Raw genomic sequence first — 24070 nt, forward strand, 5'->3', positions numbered from 1 at the left:
GTCCGGTGCTTTCTTAACATTAAATTAAAGCTAGTTTTGGGCTTGAAAAATATTTTTCCAAAATAATCTTGGTCTTTGTTGAATTTCTTCAAATGGATGATTTCTGATTAACCTTTCCATCCATACTCAAACTGTGGCCTTATATTTTTTGAATAATCTTTGAATATTATGTAAACTCCTGCCAAAAAAAAAAAAAAAAAAAACTGAAGAGAGATGCCTAAACTGACAGATTTTGGAAGATATGGGATTATTTATTTGAATATATAATCACATACTGCATCAAAACATATTAAAAGAATAAGAAAACAAATGAAAAATAAATGAAAAAGACAAAAATTATGTTGGTTATATATATGGTTATGTTTTTGTCATTTTAAATATGTATGTATAGTATACATCAAGTTAAACCCAATAATAAACTCAATTGCCTTGGTTCTCAGCTGAAATCAAAAAATATATATTTTTATTTCAAATAAATGAAAATAGTATGCTTTCTTAGTTAACTAGAGTAAAATAATCCAGATAAAAAAAAGTATGTGCAAAATTTTTTAACAAAAATGTAGTTAATTTTGAATTCATAATTTGTTTGCATACACATATTTTGTATCTAATGAATTGTTTAGTTGTTTAATGTATTCAAACATGTTTTGGGGTCACTATGTTCTCTGTATTTAGTTAGGTCATGAAGAAAGGTGTCAAACAGTCAAGAGAAGGAAAACACATGGCTTGAAGACATACACTGAATTCTTGTTTTTTTGAGAAAAGGCTGGGAATTCCCCTTATATTTGCTGTCCTGGTTATGTGGGGCCAATGACGGCACAGGTCTTCTGTCCTCTGGAGGTGTGTGTTTGAGATGAAGAGCGAATGGAAGCTTCTCTAGCACTTTCAAAAAGGTCCTTCAGTTTAGGATGAAGGTCACCCCACACATCACCCATCTGAAAAATGAAAAATAAGTAAAGATAATTATAGCTGCAGGCAGCTTTGAAACGGCCCTCGCACCCCGGCTCACCACCACCTGGTGACTAAAGGAAAACAGCAAACGGTGGGAAATATGCTTTTAAAGTGGCATTTGCTTATATGCCAAAGATTTATATGTGCCAAACTGCCTGCTGCCAGCTGGTGGCACTATGACTATAGCTGAATATTGCCATCTAGATCTCTTCATGCCAGGACTTTTATCAAACATGTGAAGTTTGGTGCAGATTGGACATTGCATATTTAGGTTAGTGTAAAACAAACTTTTCATGTTCCCAGCGGTTGGTGCTATGATTATAACTGACTATGGGCCTTTAGATGTATTCAGGCCAGGACTCTTATCGAGGACCTTATTACATGTGTCTACCGAATTCGTACATGTACTGTATGTGAAACATAGCTCGGGGGGCACTTCGTTTATAGATGGTGCTATTGAGCCATTTTGGCACACCCACTTCTGAAACCAGTATCAGATGTATATTTTCATCACTTCTGGTGAACAAGAGTTTTCGAGCGGAAAAAGAAGAAACTGAGCTATTCCAATTGGCTATTGCACCATCGGTGCTCAGGCCCTAAATACACAGCTCACATAAATTAAATAGTGTTGAATTGATAAAAGGATCTGAAGTACCGTATTGTCGCACTTTTTTTCATAGTTTGGCTGGTCCTGCGACTTACAGTCAGGTGCAACTTATTTATCAAAATTAATTTGACATGAACCGAGAGAAAAGAACCAAGATAAAACATTACTGTCTACAGCCACGAGAGGGCGCCATGTGCTGTTCAGTGCTCCTGTAGTCTACACTGAAGACATAGAGCGCCCTCTCGTGGCTGTAGACGGTAATGTTTTCGCTTGGCTCTAAATAAATGCGACTTATAGTCCAATGCGACTTATATATGTTTTTTTCCTCATCATTTTTGGACTGATGCGACTTATACTCAGGTGCGACTTATAGTCCGAAAAATACGGTAACAGAGTTATAAGAAACACACCTCTTTGTGTCCTTGTATTTGTGAGTGGACAAACGTCCCCAGTATTGAAGTCACAAGAGGCAGATAGGTGAAGACCAGCTGGGTTTCTTGATGCAGACACAAAAGGGAGAAATAGCTCCTCATCTCCAAAGTGATAATTGTGTTCTCCTGCTGTAGGATGACACAGAACAATATTGAGTTTACCTGTCAAGTTTATTCTTTTTTGCAAAAAAGTAAAATAAAATAAATATATTAGTGCATTGTTGTCATATACTGTAAACATACCCTAAAATATATATTTTTTTCTTTCTAAAGAAGATATGTACTGTATTTAATACATTTAAATATTTCTTGGCTGTGAATGTTTGAACCCTACTAGATTACTGTACAAATGTTTCTCTTGTGGGCAGTGCACCATGGCAGTATGTCTACTTGTATATTTTAGTTTGGTTAAGTGTAGTTTGCATGTTGGTGTGTTTGCTACAGTATATGTTTTACCTGTGAGAGCCGAGACTCTGGTTGCTCGATGCTGTTCTGGTACTTTAAGTGTGTAGCCACAGGCCCGCTGCGCTTTTCAAACGCTCTCTGATGCTCCAGTAACACACCACTGTCATGACGATCACACAAATCCTATACACACATACATCCAAAATTATTAGCTCCTTAATGTCATTACAGTTTCATTTATAAAGTGTAAAATGACAGTGCTTAGAAATAGGTTCAGTCATACATGCAGAGTAATCTATGACCAAACTCCCATCTTATACCATCTGCTAATGCCCCATTAACATCCACTAAAACAATTCTGTGGTAAAATTGATATAAAAAGTTTTGTCTAGACAGTACTCACTTTGTATGACTGCAGCTGTTCAAGGAGAAGGTTCAGTTTCTCCACCACCTCGTCCTCCTCTCTGCTGCCCTGGTGTGGGTTGAAATACTGCGTTTAATTACTTTTCAACTTGAGTCTTAATCTTGTGGGTGTCATGATAACATTGAGGTGCTTTGAAGCTTTTTGTTTATGTGCTTCAGTACAGTTTGGTGTTTGTGATTAGACTATGGCTCAATAAAGATCGTGTTTTAAAACCTGGTGTGCAGCTTTGTCGGCGAGAAGACCAAATTCTCCTGACAGCTCTACAAGTGACTTCCTCTGTGTTTTCCATGCTTTGCTCATTGTAGGACTCATTGGCAGGTCTGATGTGTCCGAGCCCAGTTCACTGTTAAAGAGTCAGGTAATAACTGTCATATTTTCAATAAAACATAGCCTACCAGTGCTATTATTATCAACTAAAATCAAAACCATTAAACAAAAACATTTTTGTTCCTTGAAATAACAAAACCATTGTTTGAAATACAATGAAAGCAAAACATGAAAAGCAATTCATTTTCTCATTTTCATTCAATAATTCTGAATATTATCTTATTTTTAACCATATTTTCAGTTCAGTATGATCTGTTCACCTCAAGTCTTTGCCAAACATGAGCAGATCTGTTGAGTTCTCCCGTGACCGCTGAGCCATGCGCTCTGCTACATCTCTGAGTTTATTGAAACTGCTGTGGATGTTTGCAATGACCTCTCGATTAGCGGCAGCCTGGGTATGTATGTCCTCGGGTAGGTACACCTTAAAAACACACCTTATTAATTTTGTGTGTCAGTTCATGGTGATACACTGGTACAAGTGGTTCTTTGATATGCACGTCCTGATTTTGCCAAGTCTGATGTGTTGCTAGGTCAACATATTTTGTGGACCCTGGAATAACATTTTACTCCAAAAATATATTCTTAACCATATCCCTACACCTAAACCTAACCTTAACCATGAGTAATCCCTAAAATCAGAGGAAATGATAGATGAATGACACTGATGTACAAGCACCAAACACTGATTTTAAGCATAAACTTCACAAAATCTATAAACTGGTTCTTCAAATCTGATTGGTTAATCACAATGTTGTTCCAGGGTCAACAACGATGTTGTCCCAGGAACATGTCTCACTTGGTAAAATCAGGTTAGGCCTTTGATATATATCCCAACATCATGATATTTACATGGTATTTTAATTTCATGTCAGCTTTTACCCACCTCGCCATGCAAGGCCATTTGCGAGGTCAGAAACTCATCACCTGTCTTTTTATATGCATCACGCAGCATATTTTGAACCTCCTGCAACACGCAAAAAGGATGAAATGTGATTAATGCCTGATGTTTTTATACTGTCTATGCGCCTGATTTATTCAGCTGCCATCTGCTGGTTTGAGGGCTTACCGCGCTGCTTGCTGACAGAAAGATGTTGACCAGCTCATCTCCTGCCAGGACTGGATGTCTAATCACCAGGGTCATAAACCTTTGTAGACCACGGCGGCGGCTATCATTGAACTCTCGGTCTGACATTGAGTTCAAAACTGAACATGAGCAGGAGAGAGAGAGAAAACTGAGTTTTAGTTACACAAGAGTGTAGATTTAAGAAACAAACTCATTAGCAGAGAGTTCTCCTCACCTCCTTTAAGGATGCGTTTGGGGGGCAGAGGCGGGACCATCCTGTAGATGAACTTTTGCAGCAGCAGACCATGGAACACCTCAAAATCACTGTACCTGCGCTGAACCGGGATCTGGAAACACTATATAAAAGAAATGAAGTAGATAAGTTTGTATAGGGAATACAGAATGGCATATATAAGTACAAACTGAGTTTACCTTGCTAACAATACGGTACTCCACGTGTTTGAGAAATGGCAGTCCTTTCCTTCGAAGCTCTGTCTCCACCAGCACACTGTCGCCCAGTTCCTTCAACGATAGCCCATCCACCACAGTGTTTTGCTGACCTAGATGCATTTTCGCACCTGACAACAAATGCATAGGTTTAATTAACAGTGGTCAGATTATTAAGTGACTTTCAGGAGGGTCAAATTGTTGAAAAGCGCTATGGAAAACTTAAATGGCAGAATTTTTTGAGGTTCATTTTTCTCCACCCAGACTCATTTATCAAATAATTCTTAAAAACTGCATTACAGTTTTCACAAAAACTATTAAGCAGCCCAATTGTTTTCAACATTTAGAATAATAAGACAGGTTTCTTGAGCAGCAAATCAGCATTAGAATGATTTCTGAAGCATCATGTTACACTGAAGACTCTGAGTAATGATGCTGAAGAATCAACGTTTCCATCAGAGGAATACATTATAGGTATAAATTAATTATTATACATTTTAATAAACATAAAATGTACTGTCACAATATTAATGTTTTCACAGTGTATAAAATAATGCATCTCTAGTGAGCATAAGAGGCTTCTTTCAAAACATCATACCAACCCCGTATGTGAATACTGTGAGTCAGATCCCACAGGAAAAAAAAAAGTGTTATTTGCTATGGTCTATATTTTTATTTATATACTTTTACTCTGGACATGAGAGAATGATTTTGCATTTGAAATAACTGTTGATGATTAACTGAAAATTCAATATCCATTTTGCATTATATAATGCTCATGCAAATCACTAAAAAACATACATGGAACATTGTGATGGATTTAGAATCATCCCCAATATGGTTTAACTGAAGCGTTTTAATCTTTTGTAGAACAAAGTGACCTGTTTCACATCAGTGCTAGAAATGAGCAACCATGGCTATTTTTTTGGGTATAAATAACAATGAGAGATTTATATTTATTGTGCATAATGCTTACTGATAGATACATGTAAGGCAAGAGTTGTGATTTTGCCATTTGGCATCTTTTAACATAATTTATTTCTATTTGTTGTATTTCTAAATGACTCAGTGTTTACTCTACATAGGTATCTTCAATGTAAATACATCTATGCTGTCCGTCTCTCATGTCTGGGTGTGTAGCTAATTAGGGTCTGTAAGCTCTTTGTGAGAATAGGATTTGTTACCTTGTCACCGGGGCAATGGGTGATTTCAGGTGATCCTCAAGTTTTGATTGAAATCTGATATGCACAGGTCTGTGAAACTGCGAAATTGAGAAAGGATATGAGAAATTGCTATTATGACACAGATATAGCTATATCTACGACAAATCACATTCAACACTGATTTAATGCTCTTTTATAATACAAAAAGCTAGCTTGAATCACAGCACTGAAACCAGTACCCCTTGAATTATAAATATATATTTAGATATCTTTGCACTTAAAAAAGCCTCCAATGAAGCATAACATCTAAAAAGTAATATAATATAAAAAAACTTTTATGTACTTTATTTTTAGTAGACTATTGCACGTCAAACATGAATGCATATGTTAAATTACTCTTCATGAAAGGCACAGCTCACACAAAAACATAAATGATTGTTTTTTTTTTTTTTGAGTGAAGTGATTTTAAGATTTCTCATTACTTACAAGATTGCCGATGTGTATGAAGCTATCTTCAGTATCCCAAACAGACCTGGGCTTGCACCTCAACTGCCCTTTTCACGATTAACGTCTGACTGTGGCTGTATAACACCAGCAGATAAGATCTCAGTCTCATCTCTCTCTCTCTCTCTCTCTCTCACGTTGCTCTTTCTCTCCCCTTCTCTTTGCATCCCTCGACACACACATATTACCATTAATCACCTTAAGAGGATAGGACCTCTTTAAAAAACCAGCACAGCCTCTTGGAAGGCAAGCTGGAATTAAAGCTTACGTAACTGGGTTATAATAATGAGAGTGGCATGGCGAAAGATTTAGGGTATTTGCTTTAGGGACTTTAAAAGCTTTGCAATAGAGCTGCTCGATTCAAGCAGAGAGGGTGACTCAGGTCACACATTCATACACCGCCGCTACAAACTCATTGACAGAATGGCCTCATATTTTAATAAATAATCATAGTTTGTGATAAATTATTGGAGAGATTGTAACAGGTGGCTTTGTTTTAATACACTCAAGTAATCCCACACCAAATCCATCTATGAGAAGTCAATCTCCATCATGTGGGTAATGTAATGCGGCAGTACTAAATGACCAATGGAAGGTCACTGCTTTTTTCCAACCACAGTTACCATTAAATATGAAATGATAACAGCAGAGCAGGATTATATCCCCTGCAGCGCTGCAGCTGTTCACTCTTTCCTCTTTCTGAAGCATCTGAATGTCCTTTTCCCCCCTCCCACTTTATTTAATTTGATACATTTGTTTGTCAGATAGTTTATTGTCTAGGAGATTAACCCTTTAGCCATACTAGAAAGCGTACTTTTCTATCTATCTATCTATCTATCTATCTATCTATCTATCTATCTATCTATCTATCTATCTATCTATCTATCTATCTATCTATCTATCTATCTATCTATCTATCTATCTATCTATCTATCTGTATATCTCTCTATCTGTCTGTCTGTCAACCTATCTATTATATTTGTAGTAAGACAGATGCATTTAAGGCACACAAAAAGGCTCGTTTAATGTATAAAATGTAAATTTTTTTGGAGTAGGTTCAAGAAGGTTACATTTTGACATAAGTGACACATAAAACACCTATCTATCGAAAATAGAAAAGACTGAAATAAACAAGTGGTATTTTAAGAAACTACTTTATTTGAATGAATTGAGCTGTACTTCAAACAGGCGAGGGCTCAGTCACGGTGTGCGCAAGCGTTGCGCAGAGCTGACGCACATGAGCACGTTTTATTTGCTGACTATTATCATGTTAAACATTTTGGTTGCTAAACGAAGATAATGCACATTACAGCCGTACAGCGAAGAGAGACGCGAAACGACGCTGAGCAATATTATTGCCTTTACTCCGAAGCGTTTACACACCATATCGACGTAGGATCTGCTGCTTTTCTTAAAGGCGACATCAGGAAACAGCTGCATCTTGAGAACTTCTTCTTAAGAGCCCCTAACGTTACCCATGCCAGTGCTCTTTTATTCTGTTTTATATTAGGATTGATTGAGACTCATTGACTCGTTGACATGAGAAAAATAAGATTTCCTGCTGCATCATAATAGCCTACTCGGACATTACAGGTCGTACCTCCACGAGAAGGTATTATGGTCCTATTGTCTATAAAAGGTGATGATAAAATAAAAACAGGCCATCACAAAATCTACAATGTCTGTATTAGCTAGAGAACTTGTCACTGAAGAGGATCTGGTAAGTATAGTTTCATAGATGTTCTGGACTGTAATATTAACAAAAATACCATGATAAATGTATATATTATTTCTTTGTTTTCTAGGCAGAGGACAGTGTCTGTAGCAGCTATGTGTCTGACACTGAAAAGGTAAGATGGACATTTTTAAGTGAGAAATTAGGCCAGTCTGTTTCCTTACTTTTACTAAATCTTTCATTCTTCAATCTTTGAATGTTTGTGTCAAAAGGTACTATATGTGTCTGATTGTTAGATTTCATTTTAGAAATCAAGAAAAAAGAAAGTTTCAGGCAGACCACCTCCTTCTCCTAGTAAGTTTAATATTAAGAATTAAGTTTAAGATTTATTGCATTTCCATGCCTTCCACACAAAAGCTACCATCTTATTCGGTGCATTACTGTATCCAGTGTTTGGGAAAGTTACTTTTATAAGTAATGCAATGTTACAATGGTGTTTTACTCCCTAACAAGTAACTAATTGCATTACTTAGTCACTTTTTTTGGAAAGTAATGTAGTACTTTACTTTTGCGTATTTGATTATCTACTTTATTTTTTGCGTATTTAACTATTGCAGGTTTACATTTCACTGTTTTTGTTCATTTTGTTCATAGTTCACTTTTTTGTGCAGGTGATATAACTTAATGCATGAATAAATTACATTTATTCTATAACTACAAGTTATCATCATGTTTGCACAGTACACACTATGCATCTGCGCTTGTTCCTGATTTTTCTTCATATAAGGACAGAAGAGCTGTCAGTCAAAAAATGGAAAAAGTATTTGAAAAAGTAACTGAGATATTTTTTTTATAAGTAATGTGTTATTTTACTAGTTACTTAAATAAGTAATCTGATTTCGTAACTTGTGTATCAACACAGCATAAAAACTGTGAAAATTGCTGTATTTGCTCATTTAATTATGGAGTTCTAAAGCAACTATAAACACTACAAAAATGCTTTTAAATTAATAGATATTTTCTTTAAATGAAGGGTCACCATACCTGAACAGTGCAAACTTGCATCTGAAGAGATCTCCAGTAGCATCGTGGAGGACAGTGAAAGGGACACAGCTCCTAAACTATAAAACCTCTCCTGCTGGTACACCAAAGGACGTCTGGCTGCACTTACAGAATGATGGACATGGTCTGTCCCCCTTTTTTTTTTAATAATGAGGCTAAAACTGTACACTGTGTTATGCATTTTACCATTTGAAATTATGCATCTTCTACTGAAAAAGATGAAGATAGGTTTCCATTATAAGACCCAAACAAAGGGCAAATCTGGACATGATTCAATTGCTGTTATGCCTCTCAGAAAAATGTATCTCATTTTAAGGATATATAAAAATTACTTACTGGTTATCTAGATAAAATAGCTTACTATCACAGAAATCACATTCGAAGGTCGTAAACCTTTTGACATTTTTTAATACCGGATCGTAACAAAAGAAACACTGGCTCAGGATCATGCATGGCTATATGCATTTTAAAGACAAGCAAATTTAATTTATTTAGCTATGTAATCTATAAAGCTCACTGTTTCATATTTGAAAAATGAATTTCTAAGGACTCTAAATTATCAACATGATCAAAACCTTGCTGAAAAAAGAATCTGCTGTATACAGTCAGCTACCTGTACATGTTTTCTATCCTCTCAGTGCATACTTTATAGCAAGTTAAAGACCTAGCATAATTGTAAAAATGAAACAACTGAGGTTCACTTGATCAAAAAGTAAAAATTTGTATACTTCAGGGACACTGTCCAAGTCTCCTAAAGGTGCGGATTTCATTGTCACTTCCCAATACTTGAAGGAGGCCTTAGGAATGAAAAAGCCAAAATATTCCCGCCCTGCATCCAACGGTGAGATAAAAGTATCTATAGTCATAAACCTGAATATTCAGTTTCACTATTATTATTATTATTTTCAAATTTGTCGCCATGTAATTATTTGTACAACTCTTTGTCAGGTTATGTTCCAGGGACCCCAGACTACAAAGATAAGGAGGAAATGTATGATGAAATAATTGATCTAAAAAAGGTGAAGTTCACCTCTCGCACACTCGCTTGCTGATGCATGAGTGCTTTTGAGGATATGTTTTTAGAATTTGGATTACATCAGCCAGCATGTTTTCAAAGAACTGGGCTTTATCTCAGCTGTCATATTATCTGTCCTATATGTATATCAGAGATTAGTGGTTCGGATTACTGTGTCCCAAATCATTATTTGTTAAAAATAGCTTGCCAAATGTTCCTGGATGGTCTGTTATTTTTGCTTGATTTTTAGGAATTGTGATTTGGGCTAATATTACCCGCAATTCAAGAAGAGGAAATGGTTCTTAAGATTTGTTTTTAGTATTGCATAACACTAGAAATAGTATTAGTACTAATAAAGGTATTGCAAATTTTGTCTGTTATGATGGATGTACTCTAGTACTTGCCCATATGTGAAGCAGAGGTATGCACACTGAAATTTCATGCACCCGTGTGTTTGCTCTCCATGTTCTCAGACTGTCCAGTCCCAAAAGGCTGAATCGGACAAGATGAAAGCCAAGCTGCGGCGTCTTGAAGAAGAAAGCACTAAGAAAGACCGACAAATCGAACAGCTGCTGGATCCAGTGAAGGTGATGAACAAGCCTCAGCAGCAGAGATGAGCTGGAATAGAGGATAAGCATGATTACGTCACCTTATTGCGGAAATGAGTAGTTTAGTGTGAATGTAGAATTGAATTGAACTGTAGCGTAACAAGAAGCCATTATGTGTTTATACATTATATAACTGAAAATAAAAGGATTTCTTGAATCACAAACTTGATTGTCATGAAATCAAAAAACATTATTTACAGTGTTACAACAATGTTAACACCTTATTTTAAGGTGTCCTTGTTACACGTTACATGTACTGTACCTACTGTTATAGTTACTAATAATTATGCATAGTTACATGCAAGTAAACCTAATTCTAACCCTAAACATATAATACGTACATGTACAGTAGTTAACTAATATTACTCAATACTTAAATGTATAATTCCACTGCAACAAGGACACCTTAAAATAAAGCGTAAACAAAATGTTTATTGTGAAATAATTATTTTGTTGATAATATAGGACCCAGAGTATGCGAGGGTTTTAGTGGACAGAAAGACTGATCCTAGATCGGTGAGTATGGCATTATAAACATGTCACAATCACAATTCATCAGATCAATGATTCTTAATTTGATGAATGATATAATATGAAAAATGGGTTTCTCTCTTTTTTTTTTGAACACACCAGATCATTAACAGACTGAAACAGAGGATTCTACGATTGGAGAAGCAGTGCAAAGAAAAAGAAAATGCCTTAAGGTCTGATGCCAAATTCATTTGTATTATACTGTCACGCAATTAATCATGTTATGGTGAATAAATACAGCATGAATAAACTTCATTATAGCATGTGGAGTCTAATTCTAGGTCATTAATAAAATGAGCAAATTTGTATACTTCTTTGTACTGGCTGTAAAATCATAACTTATTCTAATGAAGGTCTTGTGTGAAAATTATGAATTTGAATAGTTTTTCCCATTTTATTATTATTTTTTTTTATTAATACTAGATACTTATGGACCCCAGTGTATGTTGTATCTAAAATGATGAATTGTGTTTTGAAGAATGAATTTGCCTTTACAGTCAGCTTCAGAGTGACCTCAAAACTACCGACATGCAGGAAATGAAGATTACTGTGGAAACCTACTTTGAAGAGGTATTTTACATCATTTTATATAAATAATATAATGATGTATATAATTTATATATATATATAATGTATATATTATGCATTAAAAATGTATGCATTTAGCAGACGCTTTTATCCAAAGCGACTTACAGTGCATCCAGGCTATAAAAAATTTATACCAGTATGTATATGTATGTACATGTACCAAAATATTTTTTACCAGTATGTGCGTTCCCTGGGAATTGAACCCACAACCTTTTGCACTTTTTATGCAATGCTCTACCACTGAGCAACAGGAATATATATATGTATATATGTATATGTATATATATATATATATATATATATATATATATATATGTATATATATGTATGTATATATGTATATGTATATATATGTATATATATATATATATATATATATATATATATATATATATATTACATCTGTATGTTTTTATTAATACAAATTTAATTATAATACAAATATATTTTTCATTCTTAGGTTCAAAGATTGCAAGCACTTTTGGAGTCAACTGAAAGAAGGTGCAAACATTGTTAATTTTACTTGTCATTTGATGGTCCCTTTAAACTTAGTCTTTTTCTCACTCTCGTTTTCTCTGTTCAGTAATAAGGCAGAGAGCAAAAACATCAGGCGGCAGAACAAGACCCTTAGTGCAACGGTTCTGAAACTCACAAACACTGTTCAACACCTGGAGAACGAGAACCAGGAGCTCAAAAAAGATTTGACACTGGAAGAGATGAACATGATGGACAGCCCTGCGTGCCGAGCCAAGGGTACTTTAATTTACAAAAGCACGTCTAAACTTAAATTTACAGTAGAACTGGAAACACTATATTACCAAATGTCATTTATTACAGACAGCTGCTGAACCAGCGTAAGATAGAAAAAGCATTTAGTATTTCCTTACACAGTGCAAAATTCAGTCAGTATTTTTATGTTTACAGGTTATATGGATTGGAGTAAACAGAGACTTGTGCGCCGAATCCTGGAGCTTGAAAAGGTATTATATATGTATGTATACAATATGTTAACACACACATACATGCATATGTGTATATGTGTTACATTAAATGTGTTACATTAAACATGTAGAATGCACATGTTAATGTAGTTTACTTGTTTTTCAGAGAGTTGAGCAGATGAAGAATCTTCAGATCGCTAAAGCGTCAGACTCACAGAAGAGCCCGGACAATAAAGGCACTAGGTCAGAAACTTCCAGTCAGAGTGATTCTGTCAACACAGAGATGGAGCCATCTGTTATTAAAGAGAGTGATGTGCATTTGAGGGAAGCAGTTAAGAAGCTTGGAGAAGAGAAAAAGGAACTACAGGAAAAGCTAACCCAGAGAGAGTGAGTATAATTAAAATATCACAATTTCATATTCTTCAGAAACCATTCTGATATGCTGATTTGGTGCTCAAGAAATGTTTTATATTATAACCCATGTAAAAAAAATATAAATTATAAGTAATTTGTGCTACTTAATATTTTTGTGGAGACTGTGATTTTTTTTTTAAAGATTCTTTAATGAATAGAAAGATCAAAAAGAACAGTATTTATTTGAAATAAGTTCAGAAATATTTATCATATTTTGTTTTCTGAAATAAAATATTTCTCAAATATTTAAGAGCAATTCTGATATTTTGTATTTCTTATTAGCGAGGAGCTAAAGCAGTTGTCAGCTGAGAAGGATAAGAGTCTGAAAGAGGTCGAAAACGTGCTGAAGGAACTAATCAGAAATCATGAGGGCCTGATGCAAACACACAGGTTTGTAATATAAAAATAACAAAGCAATCATGAATTAAAACTAGTGTGGTGATGTTTTTGCTCATTTCTGAAGATGCTTACATGAGTTCTGACATGACTGAACTCTTATGTGATGATACAAAGGAACAGAAAAGAATTACATTTTGATTAAAGATTATGATAACTGACTTTCTTCAGTCTTTTTAGAATAACATGCATTGATTAATCGTGATAAATATGAACAATGGAAATTTATATAACTATATATAAAAGAGTCAATAAATTCACTTTAGATATATATTTTTTTATTTACAGGCAAGAGATGGGAGCACTGACCATAGAAATCAACGGTTTAAAAGAGAAACTAGAGGAGGAAAGAAAACTCAGATTACTACAAGATTCATGTCAGGTAATACATCTGAAGTGTTTTTTTAAGAATGCTCACACAAAGTTCACTCAAGTGCAGATGGCAACTCGTGCATATGAAATCCGTGTTTCTCATCTCACAGGTACGGGACGGTTCTTTGCCATTAACACTCACAGAACCATTTTCGTCATCAGCGGCCGTACCGATAGAGAAGAACAGAGCAGCTAAGATCATCCAGACGCACTGGCGCTCACATCGACTACAGGTTGGTTCAAGACGTTGACATACTGTACACCAACAGTGACTGTAGATTATTCATATCCTCCTTATTCTTCTACTCCTTCTCTTAGGATCTAGTTCTTTTACAGTCCTGTCTCAGAGGGCATCTAACCAGGCAGAGGCAGTTAGATGGACAGAGTCAAGCAGACCCAAAAACTATTCCTGTTGCCATGGTAACTGTTTATGGCCTTTTGTTGGGATGTTTTATTATATAGTTTGTTTATGCATTACATGTTGTTGCTCTGCTTAAGTTAGTACTGTACAGCTGTTTTCAACACTGATGAGAATAATGAGAAATATTTCTTAAGAACCAAATCAGCATGTTAGATTGATTTCTGAATGATCATGTGACACTGAAGATTGTAGTAATGATGCTGATTCAACTTTGCATCACAGGAATAAATAACATTTTAAAATATATTCAAGTAGAAAACTGATATTTTATATAGGTACTTGTCAAGAAACCATAGTGATTAATGTGGTCAAAATTTCCTTGACTTTGTGTTTCAGATCCAATCAGATATGAATGCTCAGGCTGTACAGGAAGAGGAAGTGACTCTGCTGCAGTCCGTCTTTAGGGCTCATCTCAAACGCAGCATGCTGACAACAGACAGGTGATATAGATTGTGTAAACACTAAATTACTACAATACACACTAGACAATTCATTATTGTTGCACACTTCAATATTTATATTATGATTTATAGTCAAAAACTAAACCTTGCACAGATGATTGTTCTGATTAGAGAATGCAAGTCTGCCGTCACAACAGTTGTTCTGAATGAAAATGGTTGCATGCATGGCCAGGTGGTCTCCTTACAGCCGTATGTTGACTTGACATTGCAGAGCGTCTGCAGTGACACAGTCTGCATCTTCCCTACATCAGAAAAAGCTGCATCTCTGCACTCCTCCACTGCTGCCCAGAGGCTGCTCACAGGCCGTATCTGCTAACAAAATACAAACCTCAGGTGATTATTCATCTGAAATAATGTGCTACGTTCTTGCTGAAGAGATTGATTTGAACTCATGCTGCTAATATCCCTGCTTGTTAATCTAGGATCAATAAGACTTTGTTGGTTCTCACATTTAAAACCTTTTAATGAACCAAAACCTTTTTTCATTTTCAAACAAAGATTCATACCTGGTTATCTTTATTATGTCTTGTTCTGACTTCCCTTTTAAAACACTTCTGACTTGTCTTGTATTGAATGTTTATTGTAATATGTTAAATGTAATACTCTTGCAGGTGTAACTCAGAATAATGGTGAGGAGACTGCAGAGGAACTACATCCTGCTAATAATGATAAGATGACAAGAAAAGAGCTGCATGACAAGAGCTCAATACCAGGTTAGAATACAGGATATCTGTAACTCATTCCTATTACACTACGTCACTACCTTTTTTTTTTTTTTTTTTTTTTTAAGAAATTATAAATTTTATTTGGGAAGGATGGATTAAATTGATCAATTGACCACCAGTATATATTTGAATAATCTCATTTATGCATAAAGTATAATCATTCATCTGTTTTGTGTAATAAAATCTATGATTTTGTTGGTTTTAAGCAGACCTGCAGATCCACCAACACCAACAATCCAATAAAATTTCAAACACCGTAGATTCAGACGACTCTGATGACATCATTGTGTCTCCTTCAAAGCCGCTGAGAAAAAGAGAAAAATGCTTAAGCCCATTCAGGGCTAATGACTTGATTTAGCTTCTTTATGTACTATTAGGGGCTGTTTTTTCTCGCATTTCTTGGATCACAAACTATTACCGGAGCAACCTAAAACAGAACTGAAGCAAAAAATAATTAACTATATATAGGCAATAATGACTGTACAGAGAAGAACATGGATCATGGATGATGAACATGCAAACGTGGTTTTGTCACACTTTATTATTCTGTGACTTCTAGGAACTAAGCCTTCAGCTGTGTCTTTTTATTCCAAAAGTGCCTTTTGTTGAATGATTATTTTTAACGAGGATCAGGGATTTAATATTCTTCATGTCCTTTCACTGTAGATCAATATACATATTACACTTAAGCAGGATATCGCATAAAATATATTTAAGCCGTTTAAAGCTGCAGTAGGTAACTTTTGACGCTCTAGCGGTTAATAAACTGCTTGCGTCTTGCGGAAGAACATTATAGCCGGAGCTCTCTGTTTATGTCTATGAAGAATCACAAAGGTACTCCGCCGCGGTACCCCCGAAGCAATCTAAAATAGTCTGAATATAAACACTTATTATAGGTGCACCCTAGTGATTCAGGACAGGCTACAAACACAGTTTGGAAAATGGATTCATGGTGTACTCGCTTATTATATACATTTTGTAAATTTTGAACACAAATAAATGTACGGACCGCAGCTCTGATTGGTTGTTTCTTACAGGGAGCGGTGTATTTCTGCAAATGGCAATAGGAGCACTGGGAGGAGCCAGAGGAGTTTGATTTTTTCACAGATTATCTGTCTCATATACTACTGTCAGCACATAATGACAGGTTTAATAAATATGTAAAAAATACATTTTTACAAAAGTTACCTTCTGCAGCTTTAAGTGTGCATTTAAGGTACACCTTGATACAAAAGGTATTGTGAATCTCCACAAATGTGGTTGATGTATGCTGTATAAGACAACTTTGTTCAGATTGGAGAAAACAAATGACAGTAAATACTGTTTCACTTAAATGTTGTCAATGTGTTAAATGTTAATATAGGTGTATTTGTATTGAACCAGTAACAGCACTGAAAATATGATGCTGTTTTTCCAATTTTAATGTCTTGTTAAAACTTATTTTAAAAGCTTGTTTTCTTTGGTCTTTTGTCCTTTATGCTAAAGTATGACAATACATTTTCATCATTTAGTCTAACATCCTATCTAAAAATGGATACCTAGTTATTCATTTAATCTTTTTAACCAATTAATGTACATGACTTCTCCCGTCCATTGTGATGTAGGCTACTGGATAATGGTTTAGGATAATGTTTTTTCTTTCTGCACAATTTCTACCTGATCAAATTAATGAAAATATTAATTATAAACATGCACATGGATTTTAAAGCCTTCAACTAAGAAAGAAAACATGTTTTGGTCCATGTTAAGAGGTTATGACCTTGTCAGTGATACACACACACACACACACACACACACACATATATATATATATATATATATATATATATATATATATATATATATATGTGAACATTTTATTTGTATGTCATGTTGCCTATATATTATTGTTTTTACAAAACGGAATATAACTCCATTTGGTGACTGAATGTTGGCTATTAATAGGGTTAACAGTCTTTGATAATATATATATATATATATATATATATATATATATATATATATATATATATATATATATATATATATATATAAAATCACAGAAATAGTTCATAAAATATTATGTTTGACCTCATGAAAATTTTCTGGAGGTCAAGCATCTTGCTGACAATTGATAATGCAAGAAGGAGCATCAATCAGATCAAGTTATTATGCAAAATTACTATATGTACAAAAGTATTATATGTAGTATATTTCATATATACACTTAAAAATCAGGAAAACTGCAGAAAATTTTGAAGAATAATGAGAAATACAGTATGGCCAAAGTGATGTGATTTAAAGTTACGTCGTTTGGCCACTAGAGATCAGTAAACATATGAATCCATTTGTGTATCGAAATACATGGCCGTGGATGATTGACAATCACGCCACTTTCTTACTGTTGGCTGCTCACAAATCACTAGTTCATCCTCGTAATGCTTGCTATCATTGCGTCTATTATGCACCTCAATTTTAACGCTACAGAAATGCCCAAGCGCTAATTTCACGTGTCTCCTTGAAGAAAGCGGCGCGAGACCACCTTAAAACAACAGCGGCAGTGGAGATCAAAGCGCTTCCTTCAGCTCCAGTGAATAGCTGGGTAACATGCAGACGGCAGTGACGCAAGGGCTGCGCTCAGTGCGCTGGACAAGCTGAGCACGAGCACAGAGAAACCCGCTGCTGCTGTCGGTTCTCACCCAATACATCGAAGGACAGGAGCTATTTTTCTGTTGAGATCCCCGCAGGTTTCTGCTGGAACTATGGTTTAGGCTGATAACGGGTAAGGATGGGTTCTTGATAACAAAAGCCTGCATGGACGGATTGCAGTTTCAGTGCTAGCATATAAACAATGCATTTTACTGATTCATTATTTGAATTAAGAACATACATAAGATCTGAGTAAGAAGAGCAGATATAGCTAAATATGTGTGTTGGCGACGAAATTCTGTCCATTTGTTAGCTTGAGGGTCTTTGGTGCAGATTTTAACCCCTGCTTCACTGGAAGCAGCGTGTAAAGAGACACTTTATTAAAGGCATTTGATGCAATGCGACGTGATGAAGCAGCTCAAGTCTGAAATTGGCTTCTAAATGCTTCATCGTGTCTTTTCCAGTCCCAGATCCGCGTGAACACTATGGCTGCAGTGGTCAATTATTCTCCGCCGTGGTGGGTTAACCTTTTCCATCGCCTCCCGCACTTCAACCTACAGTTTCAGCGGACCAGCAGCGATTTCCGCCCGGAGGACTCGGAATATCAAAAGGTAGGTCGAGTTCAAGTGCTGCATGATTAGGAAATACGAGGCACCATCGAGATAGATGCGTGCGCGCGGAGCGGCGAGATCAAAGCATGTTCTCAAAGCATGACGTCACCCTCTCAGGGCTTTTACTGCAGTGTGACTAGTTAAGGTTCTGAGCTACTAGTTGGCATTCAGAGTGTCACATATTCCATATACGAACAGCTAAGTGGTGATAATTATGATTAACAAGCACAAAATATGTGCAACTGATGATAATACATCAGTGAAATGTCCTAGAACAGTCAATGATTATGCAGGCAGGCAGTATTTGGCAGTTTAAAAGTAGCTTGATTAGTAATAACCTGAAATCCATATTAGTCAAGCTTGGGAGGGATTATTATTTTATTTCATTTTTTACCCCTAAGAGTGGTATTTATTCATGATTAGTTTTAATGACTTCACCATCTTGCCCAGCTCCTCATGTTGCACATGAGAACAAACTGTCCAATCAGTGAGCAGTTACTGTCCAGAAACGATGTTATCCTTAGGAGCTGTGGAGAGAGTCAGGGTTTGTGTATTTGCCCACCCACAGAGATGCATATCAACACCCTGTAGGAGACATTATGTGCTTTTGCCATATACATTGCATTTCTACATACATATTGCGACATTTGGTCATATGTATGATGCAGAGGCATCCAGAATTGCTGTTGTATCTCAGTTCCAGCATCATTAAAGGAATGCTGCCAAAAATTGGTAAAGCAACCTGTCTGTCAGTATGGTTCTTGGTGTAAACATCAGATTACTGTAGATGTTTTACCTTTGTGCAGGCGAGTTGTGCATGGTGTCAGCATTACATCACTCTATCAAAATGGTATTACCATGTTTCTTAGTTAATACATACACCATTGTATAATAAGTTCTGTAGCATATTAACATGGAAATTATTCAGTATTCGGTTGGGCGATGTAGCAATGTTTTGTTTTAAATCTTTTGATAAATTTCTCTATATTTATGTGAATGCTCTAAAATGCCTTAAAATTGAGATTTTTTTATTTTAATTTAGGTTTTTACTTTTAATATGATTATTATCAGATATTTGTAACCGTAATTTAAACCAAACAGCAATTGTTGGCTAGGTAGATTCAAAATGTATATTCAAATTTAATTTATATATATATTTCTCCCAAAAATGAAAGTTCTGTCAATAATTACTCACAAAAGTCCTTCCAAACCTGTAAAACCATCGTTCATCTTCGGAACACAAATTAAGATATTTTGATGAATGCATAGACCGCATACTACCATGGTCAAGGTTCAGGAACGTAGTAAGGACGTTAAAATAGTTTTAATAGGTAAAATAGGGCAAAGTAAAATAGGGCAAAGAAAACAAAAATAATGGCTTTATTCAACAATTTGTCTCCTCTGCATCACCCTGGCACCATTTCAGAGAGTATCCTCTAAACGTAAACAACATTTGTCGGCTGCACCACGTGGATACATGGTCTATGTTCTTTATGCATTTATCTGAACGAAAACAAATGACACTGAATGACACTTATGTGAGCTATCCCTTTAATGGTTGAAAAAAAGAAAATTAAAATCATTGTGAAGTCGCTTAATTTTAGATTTAAAAAATTGTAATGAAACTTACATCACCAGAGAGAAGTCTGTCGTTTCACCAGAAGATCGGATTTATGACACTTTGTATAGAAAAAAGTAAAAATAAATTGCAACCATAAAGTTTTAGCAATAAGTTTATAAACACACATTTCAATAATTGAATCAATTTCAAGAATTTTCATTTCATGCAGGCTTTAACAAAATTATATTTAAATAATTTGTGAATATTATATACAAACCCGATTCCAAAAAAGCTGGGACACTGTACAAATTGTGAATAAAAACAGAATTCAATGATGTGGAAGTTTCAAATTTCAATATTTTAAGCAGAATACAACATAAATGACATATTAAATGTTTGAACTGAGAAAATGTATCATTTTAAGAGAAAAATAAGTTGATTTTAAATTTCATGGCATCAACACATCTCAAAAAAGTTGGGACAAGGCCATGTTTACCACTGTGTGGCATCGCTTTTTTATAACAGTCTGCAAATATCTGGGGATTGAGGAGACAATTTGCTCAAGTTTAGGAATAAGAATGTTGTCCCATTCTTGTCTAATACAGGCCTCTTTAATCCAGATGACATGGCATCCCAGTTTTGTAAAAAGAACTTCAAATTTTAATTTGCTGACCACAGAACAGTGTAAGGGAAACAGGTCAATTTAGCTCAAAGGGAATCATTTAAGATTTTAAATGGAATTTGAACAGAATCACTGTTTCACGGCTGGTCACGGAGACGCCCTGCGATTCAGTGAACTAGCCGTTTAACATCAAATCTGCGCTGGATACTAATATCCAAACTATAGTGAAACACTATCAATTAGCACAGTAACAAGATCGGCAGTTTAAGACATTAACTTGTAAGCACAAAACACAAGATACTTCTCTTTTCAATATGAATAAGGCTTTATTAGATAAATCTAAGACATATAAACTAATCTAACACATAAACGCACGCACACACACATTCACACAAGTTGTAGGAAGGTCGAAAGTTAAGGAAAGATGAGTTTAAGAGAATGGAAATATGGAATCCCAAGTTTACAGCAATACGTTAAATTGCATAGACATGAACAACCATCAATCACGTAATTAGCCCTTGCATTGAGTTCCTCAATGTGACTAAAATTATACTAGATACACCAGCACAACAAATATCTGGGGATACGTTGCCTTAGTTTCCTGTGAAAGGAACTCCCGTTGAAAGGGGTATCCCGGTGTCGCTGATTGGCTGGAAGTTCAGTAGTGAAGTGACGTCTTGGGAAGCCCGTGGTTGTTGGGCGTTGACTGAAAGTGCAGAGTCGTGTGCGCTGGTTGAAGTTGAACGGGCATCCGAGGTCAGGCGTCGGAGACTCGACGTTACAAAACTTAACTCAGAACACGAAACTCAAACGGAAAAGAAAAGAAATCAAGTTTGACGAGACTAGGTTGTGTTCCTTCTCATTGTGGCATAGAAGCAGTAGGCAGGCACGCTGGAACCGCGCTCAAAGAACAATGACGACTAACCGCATGGCTAGATGCTTATAGCTAAAGCTAGGTAGCAAAGCTACAAGCTAAAAGCAGGCATGACTGATAGCACAAGCAATGCTAGACTAAAAGCCGACATGGCTAATAGCAGCAGCTAGACTAGAACTAAAAGCAGATTTAATCGTGTCCAAAGTTTTTAAACTTCCTTGTTGGCCACCCCTCAAATGTTGCCTTGACCAATCAGATATGGTCCTGGGGTCTGGGGTATCATAAATCATTGTTTATCTTACCAAGCATGTGGTTCTTGCCTCACAGGGTCTAATTTTGGACATGATTCCTATAACATGATTATGATATATTTTACAAATAAATGATTGTCGGGACAATATCAAGCAAGAAAATGCGATTATTTCAATACTAGACATGACTATGTATCCTATAGTTATCAAAAGACATACACAATAAGTGATTATACATGATAGTCAAATGTGTGGGTTACACGTAAATGAATATGGAGTTAAGCAATGGAATGATTAAATAAGTCTTTTTTGAGTTCATTCTGGTCCATATATAATATATAAAAAGGGTTTCTTTGCCATTCTCTGGCAAAGGACTTTTCTGTGAAGATAAAGGTTTAAAGCCCTTCCCCCTTAGGAATTTCAGTCTGGTTCTTCTGGGTGGGGGGAAGTCAATGCAAGTATTTAACTTGATCTCCTGGGCTTACATGTGATGTCCAGCATTGCATTTCAATCACGAACAATAAATTTGACAATCTCTTCTTCGAATTAAAATTGTTAATAATTGTTCTATTGGTGTTAATGTTGAAAGCTGTTGTGTGAACAAGTTGGTTGGTTGGTTATCTTGCTTGGTTCTTGTGGCACTAGAACTGATTTATGACTTCCTGAGGAATTCAGCTCATGTTTCAATGCACACAGCTCTGATAGACTCTTTGATTTGTCTGATTCGACTCATTTCTGCTACAACAGTTTTCCACTTTGCCACAGTCCATTTTAAATGAACCTTGGCCCAGAGAAAATGCCTGCGCTTCTGGATCATGTTTTGATATGGCTTCTTTTTTGACCTATAGAGTTTTATCCACCGGCGAATGGCACAGTGGATTGTGTTCACTGACAATGTTTTCTGGAAGTATTCCTGAGCACATGATGGGATTTCCATTACAGTAGCATTCCTGTATGTGATGCAATGCTGTCTAAGGGCCCGAAGATCATCGGCATCCAGTATGGATTTACAGCCTTGACCCTTACACACAGAGATTGTTCCAGATTCTCTGAATCTTTGGATGATATGATGCACTGTAGATGATGATAACTTCAAACTCTTTGCAATTTTTCTCTGAAAAAGTCATTTCTGATATTGCTCCACTATTTTTTGCCACAGCATTGGGGGAATTGGTGATCCTCTGCCCATCTTGACTTCTGAGAGACACTGCCACTCTGAGAGGCTCTTTTTATACCCAATCATGTTGCAAATTGACCTAATAAGTTGCTAATTGGCCCTCCAGCTGTTCCTTATGAGTACATTTAACTTTTCCGGCCTCTTATTGCTACCTGTCCCAACTTTTTTGGAATGTGTAGCTCTCATGAAATCCAAAATGAGCCAATATTTGGCATGACATTTCAAAATGTCTCACTTTCAACATTTGATGTGTTATCTATATTCTTTTGTGAATAAAAAATAAGTTTATGAGATTTGTAAATTATTCCATTCCTTTTTTACTCACAATTTGTACTTAGTCCCAACTTTTTTGGAATCGGTTTGTACATTGCCCAGCCAAATTGATTGACTACCACAGTATTACCATCTGACAGCATGTACCATGATACCATGGTGCTGCCAGCCTGCCACATTACTTCTTTTTTTTTTTTTTTGTGTTCACTGTTTTAAGAGTTGGACTTCTTTCAGACGTCATATGTCAAGAAGGGCTGTTTACTGTCCACTTCATAAAATAAGGCTTTTTGTCAAAGCAACCAGTCTCCAGAGGATCAGTAAGAAATTGCATCCAGCTGTGTGAAATTGCAGCCATGGTTGCCTTTTTCTCACTAGCTATAGCTGTCACTGACCACATCCAAAGCTCTCCAGCGCTGTATGGAAAAACAATAGTCACTTGTTTCCAAAAAAGAAATACATGATGAAAATAAACTCAAGGCTGTGGTTATAGAAATTGATCTCCAAGATTCCAACATTGTGGTGTGGAGAGATCAGATGAATGT

The 24070-nt window shown here is 35.8% G+C and overlaps 3 protein-coding genes across 5 annotated transcripts in view; 2 read left to right on the plus strand and 1 right to left on the minus strand.

Moving 5' to 3' along the window:
- Window positions 1–354: 354 nt before the first annotated feature.
- LOC113044780 (sorting nexin-8-like) lies at window positions 355–6482 on the minus strand. The gene is made up of 12 exons (XM_026204954.1): window positions 6305–6482; window positions 5840–5916; window positions 4641–4786; window positions 4444–4564; window positions 4212–4348; window positions 4029–4109; window positions 3406–3566; window positions 3032–3161; window positions 2798–2866; window positions 2446–2577; window positions 1969–2118; window positions 355–935 (listed from the first exon to the last, which is right to left on the minus strand). The coding sequence occupies exons 3-12, from the start codon at window positions 4776–4778 to the stop codon at window positions 798–800; spliced, it is 1257 nt and encodes a 418-aa protein (XP_026060739.1). The 5' UTR covers window positions 4779–4786; window positions 5840–5916; window positions 6305–6482; the 3' UTR covers window positions 355–797.
- Window positions 6483–7537: 1055 nt separating this feature from the next.
- Window positions 7538–16865, plus strand: LOC113044339 (IQ domain-containing protein E-like). Of its 3 annotated transcripts, none has more exons than XM_026204249.1 (22): window positions 7538–8042; window positions 8128–8172; window positions 8306–8351; window positions 9031–9183; window positions 9793–9900; window positions 10008–10078; window positions 10548–10661; window positions 11148–11198; window positions 11316–11386; window positions 11711–11783; window positions 12262–12302; window positions 12385–12554; window positions 12726–12781; window positions 12909–13129; window positions 13439–13546; window positions 13841–13934; window positions 14035–14157; window positions 14243–14344; window positions 14682–14785; window positions 15018–15139; window positions 15418–15519; window positions 16569–16865. In XM_026204249.1, exons 1-22 carry the CDS (start codon window positions 8001–8003, stop codon window positions 16625–16627), a joined length of 2076 nt encoding a protein of 691 aa, XP_026060034.1. In that variant the 5' UTR covers window positions 7538–8000; the 3' UTR covers window positions 16628–16865. The 3 variants fall into 3 exon arrangements, with proteins under 3 accessions (XP_026060034.1, XP_026060032.1, XP_026060033.1); XM_026204247.1 differs by lacking the exon at window positions 16569–16865 and adding an exon at window positions 15738–16350; XM_026204248.1 differs by lacking the exon at window positions 16569–16865 and adding an exon at window positions 15741–16350.
- A 1006-nt stretch (window positions 16866–17871) lies between these two features.
- Window positions 17872–24070, plus strand: part of LOC113044340 (protein tweety homolog 3) — a 35405-nt gene continuing 29206 nt past the window's right edge. The window contains exons 1-2 of the mRNA XM_026204250.1: window positions 17872–18292; window positions 18624–18770. Coding sequence (XP_026060035.1) covers window positions 18645–18770 — 126 coding nt within the window. The 5' untranslated portion in view covers window positions 17872–18292; window positions 18624–18644. The remainder of the gene's footprint in view (window positions 18293–18623; window positions 18771–24070) is intronic.

The sequence above is a fragment of the Carassius auratus genome, chromosome 26, assembly GCF_003368295.1.
Source record: "Carassius auratus strain Wakin chromosome 26, ASM336829v1, whole genome shotgun sequence".
NCBI lineage: Eukaryota > Metazoa > Chordata > Actinopteri > Cypriniformes > Cyprinidae > Carassius > Carassius auratus.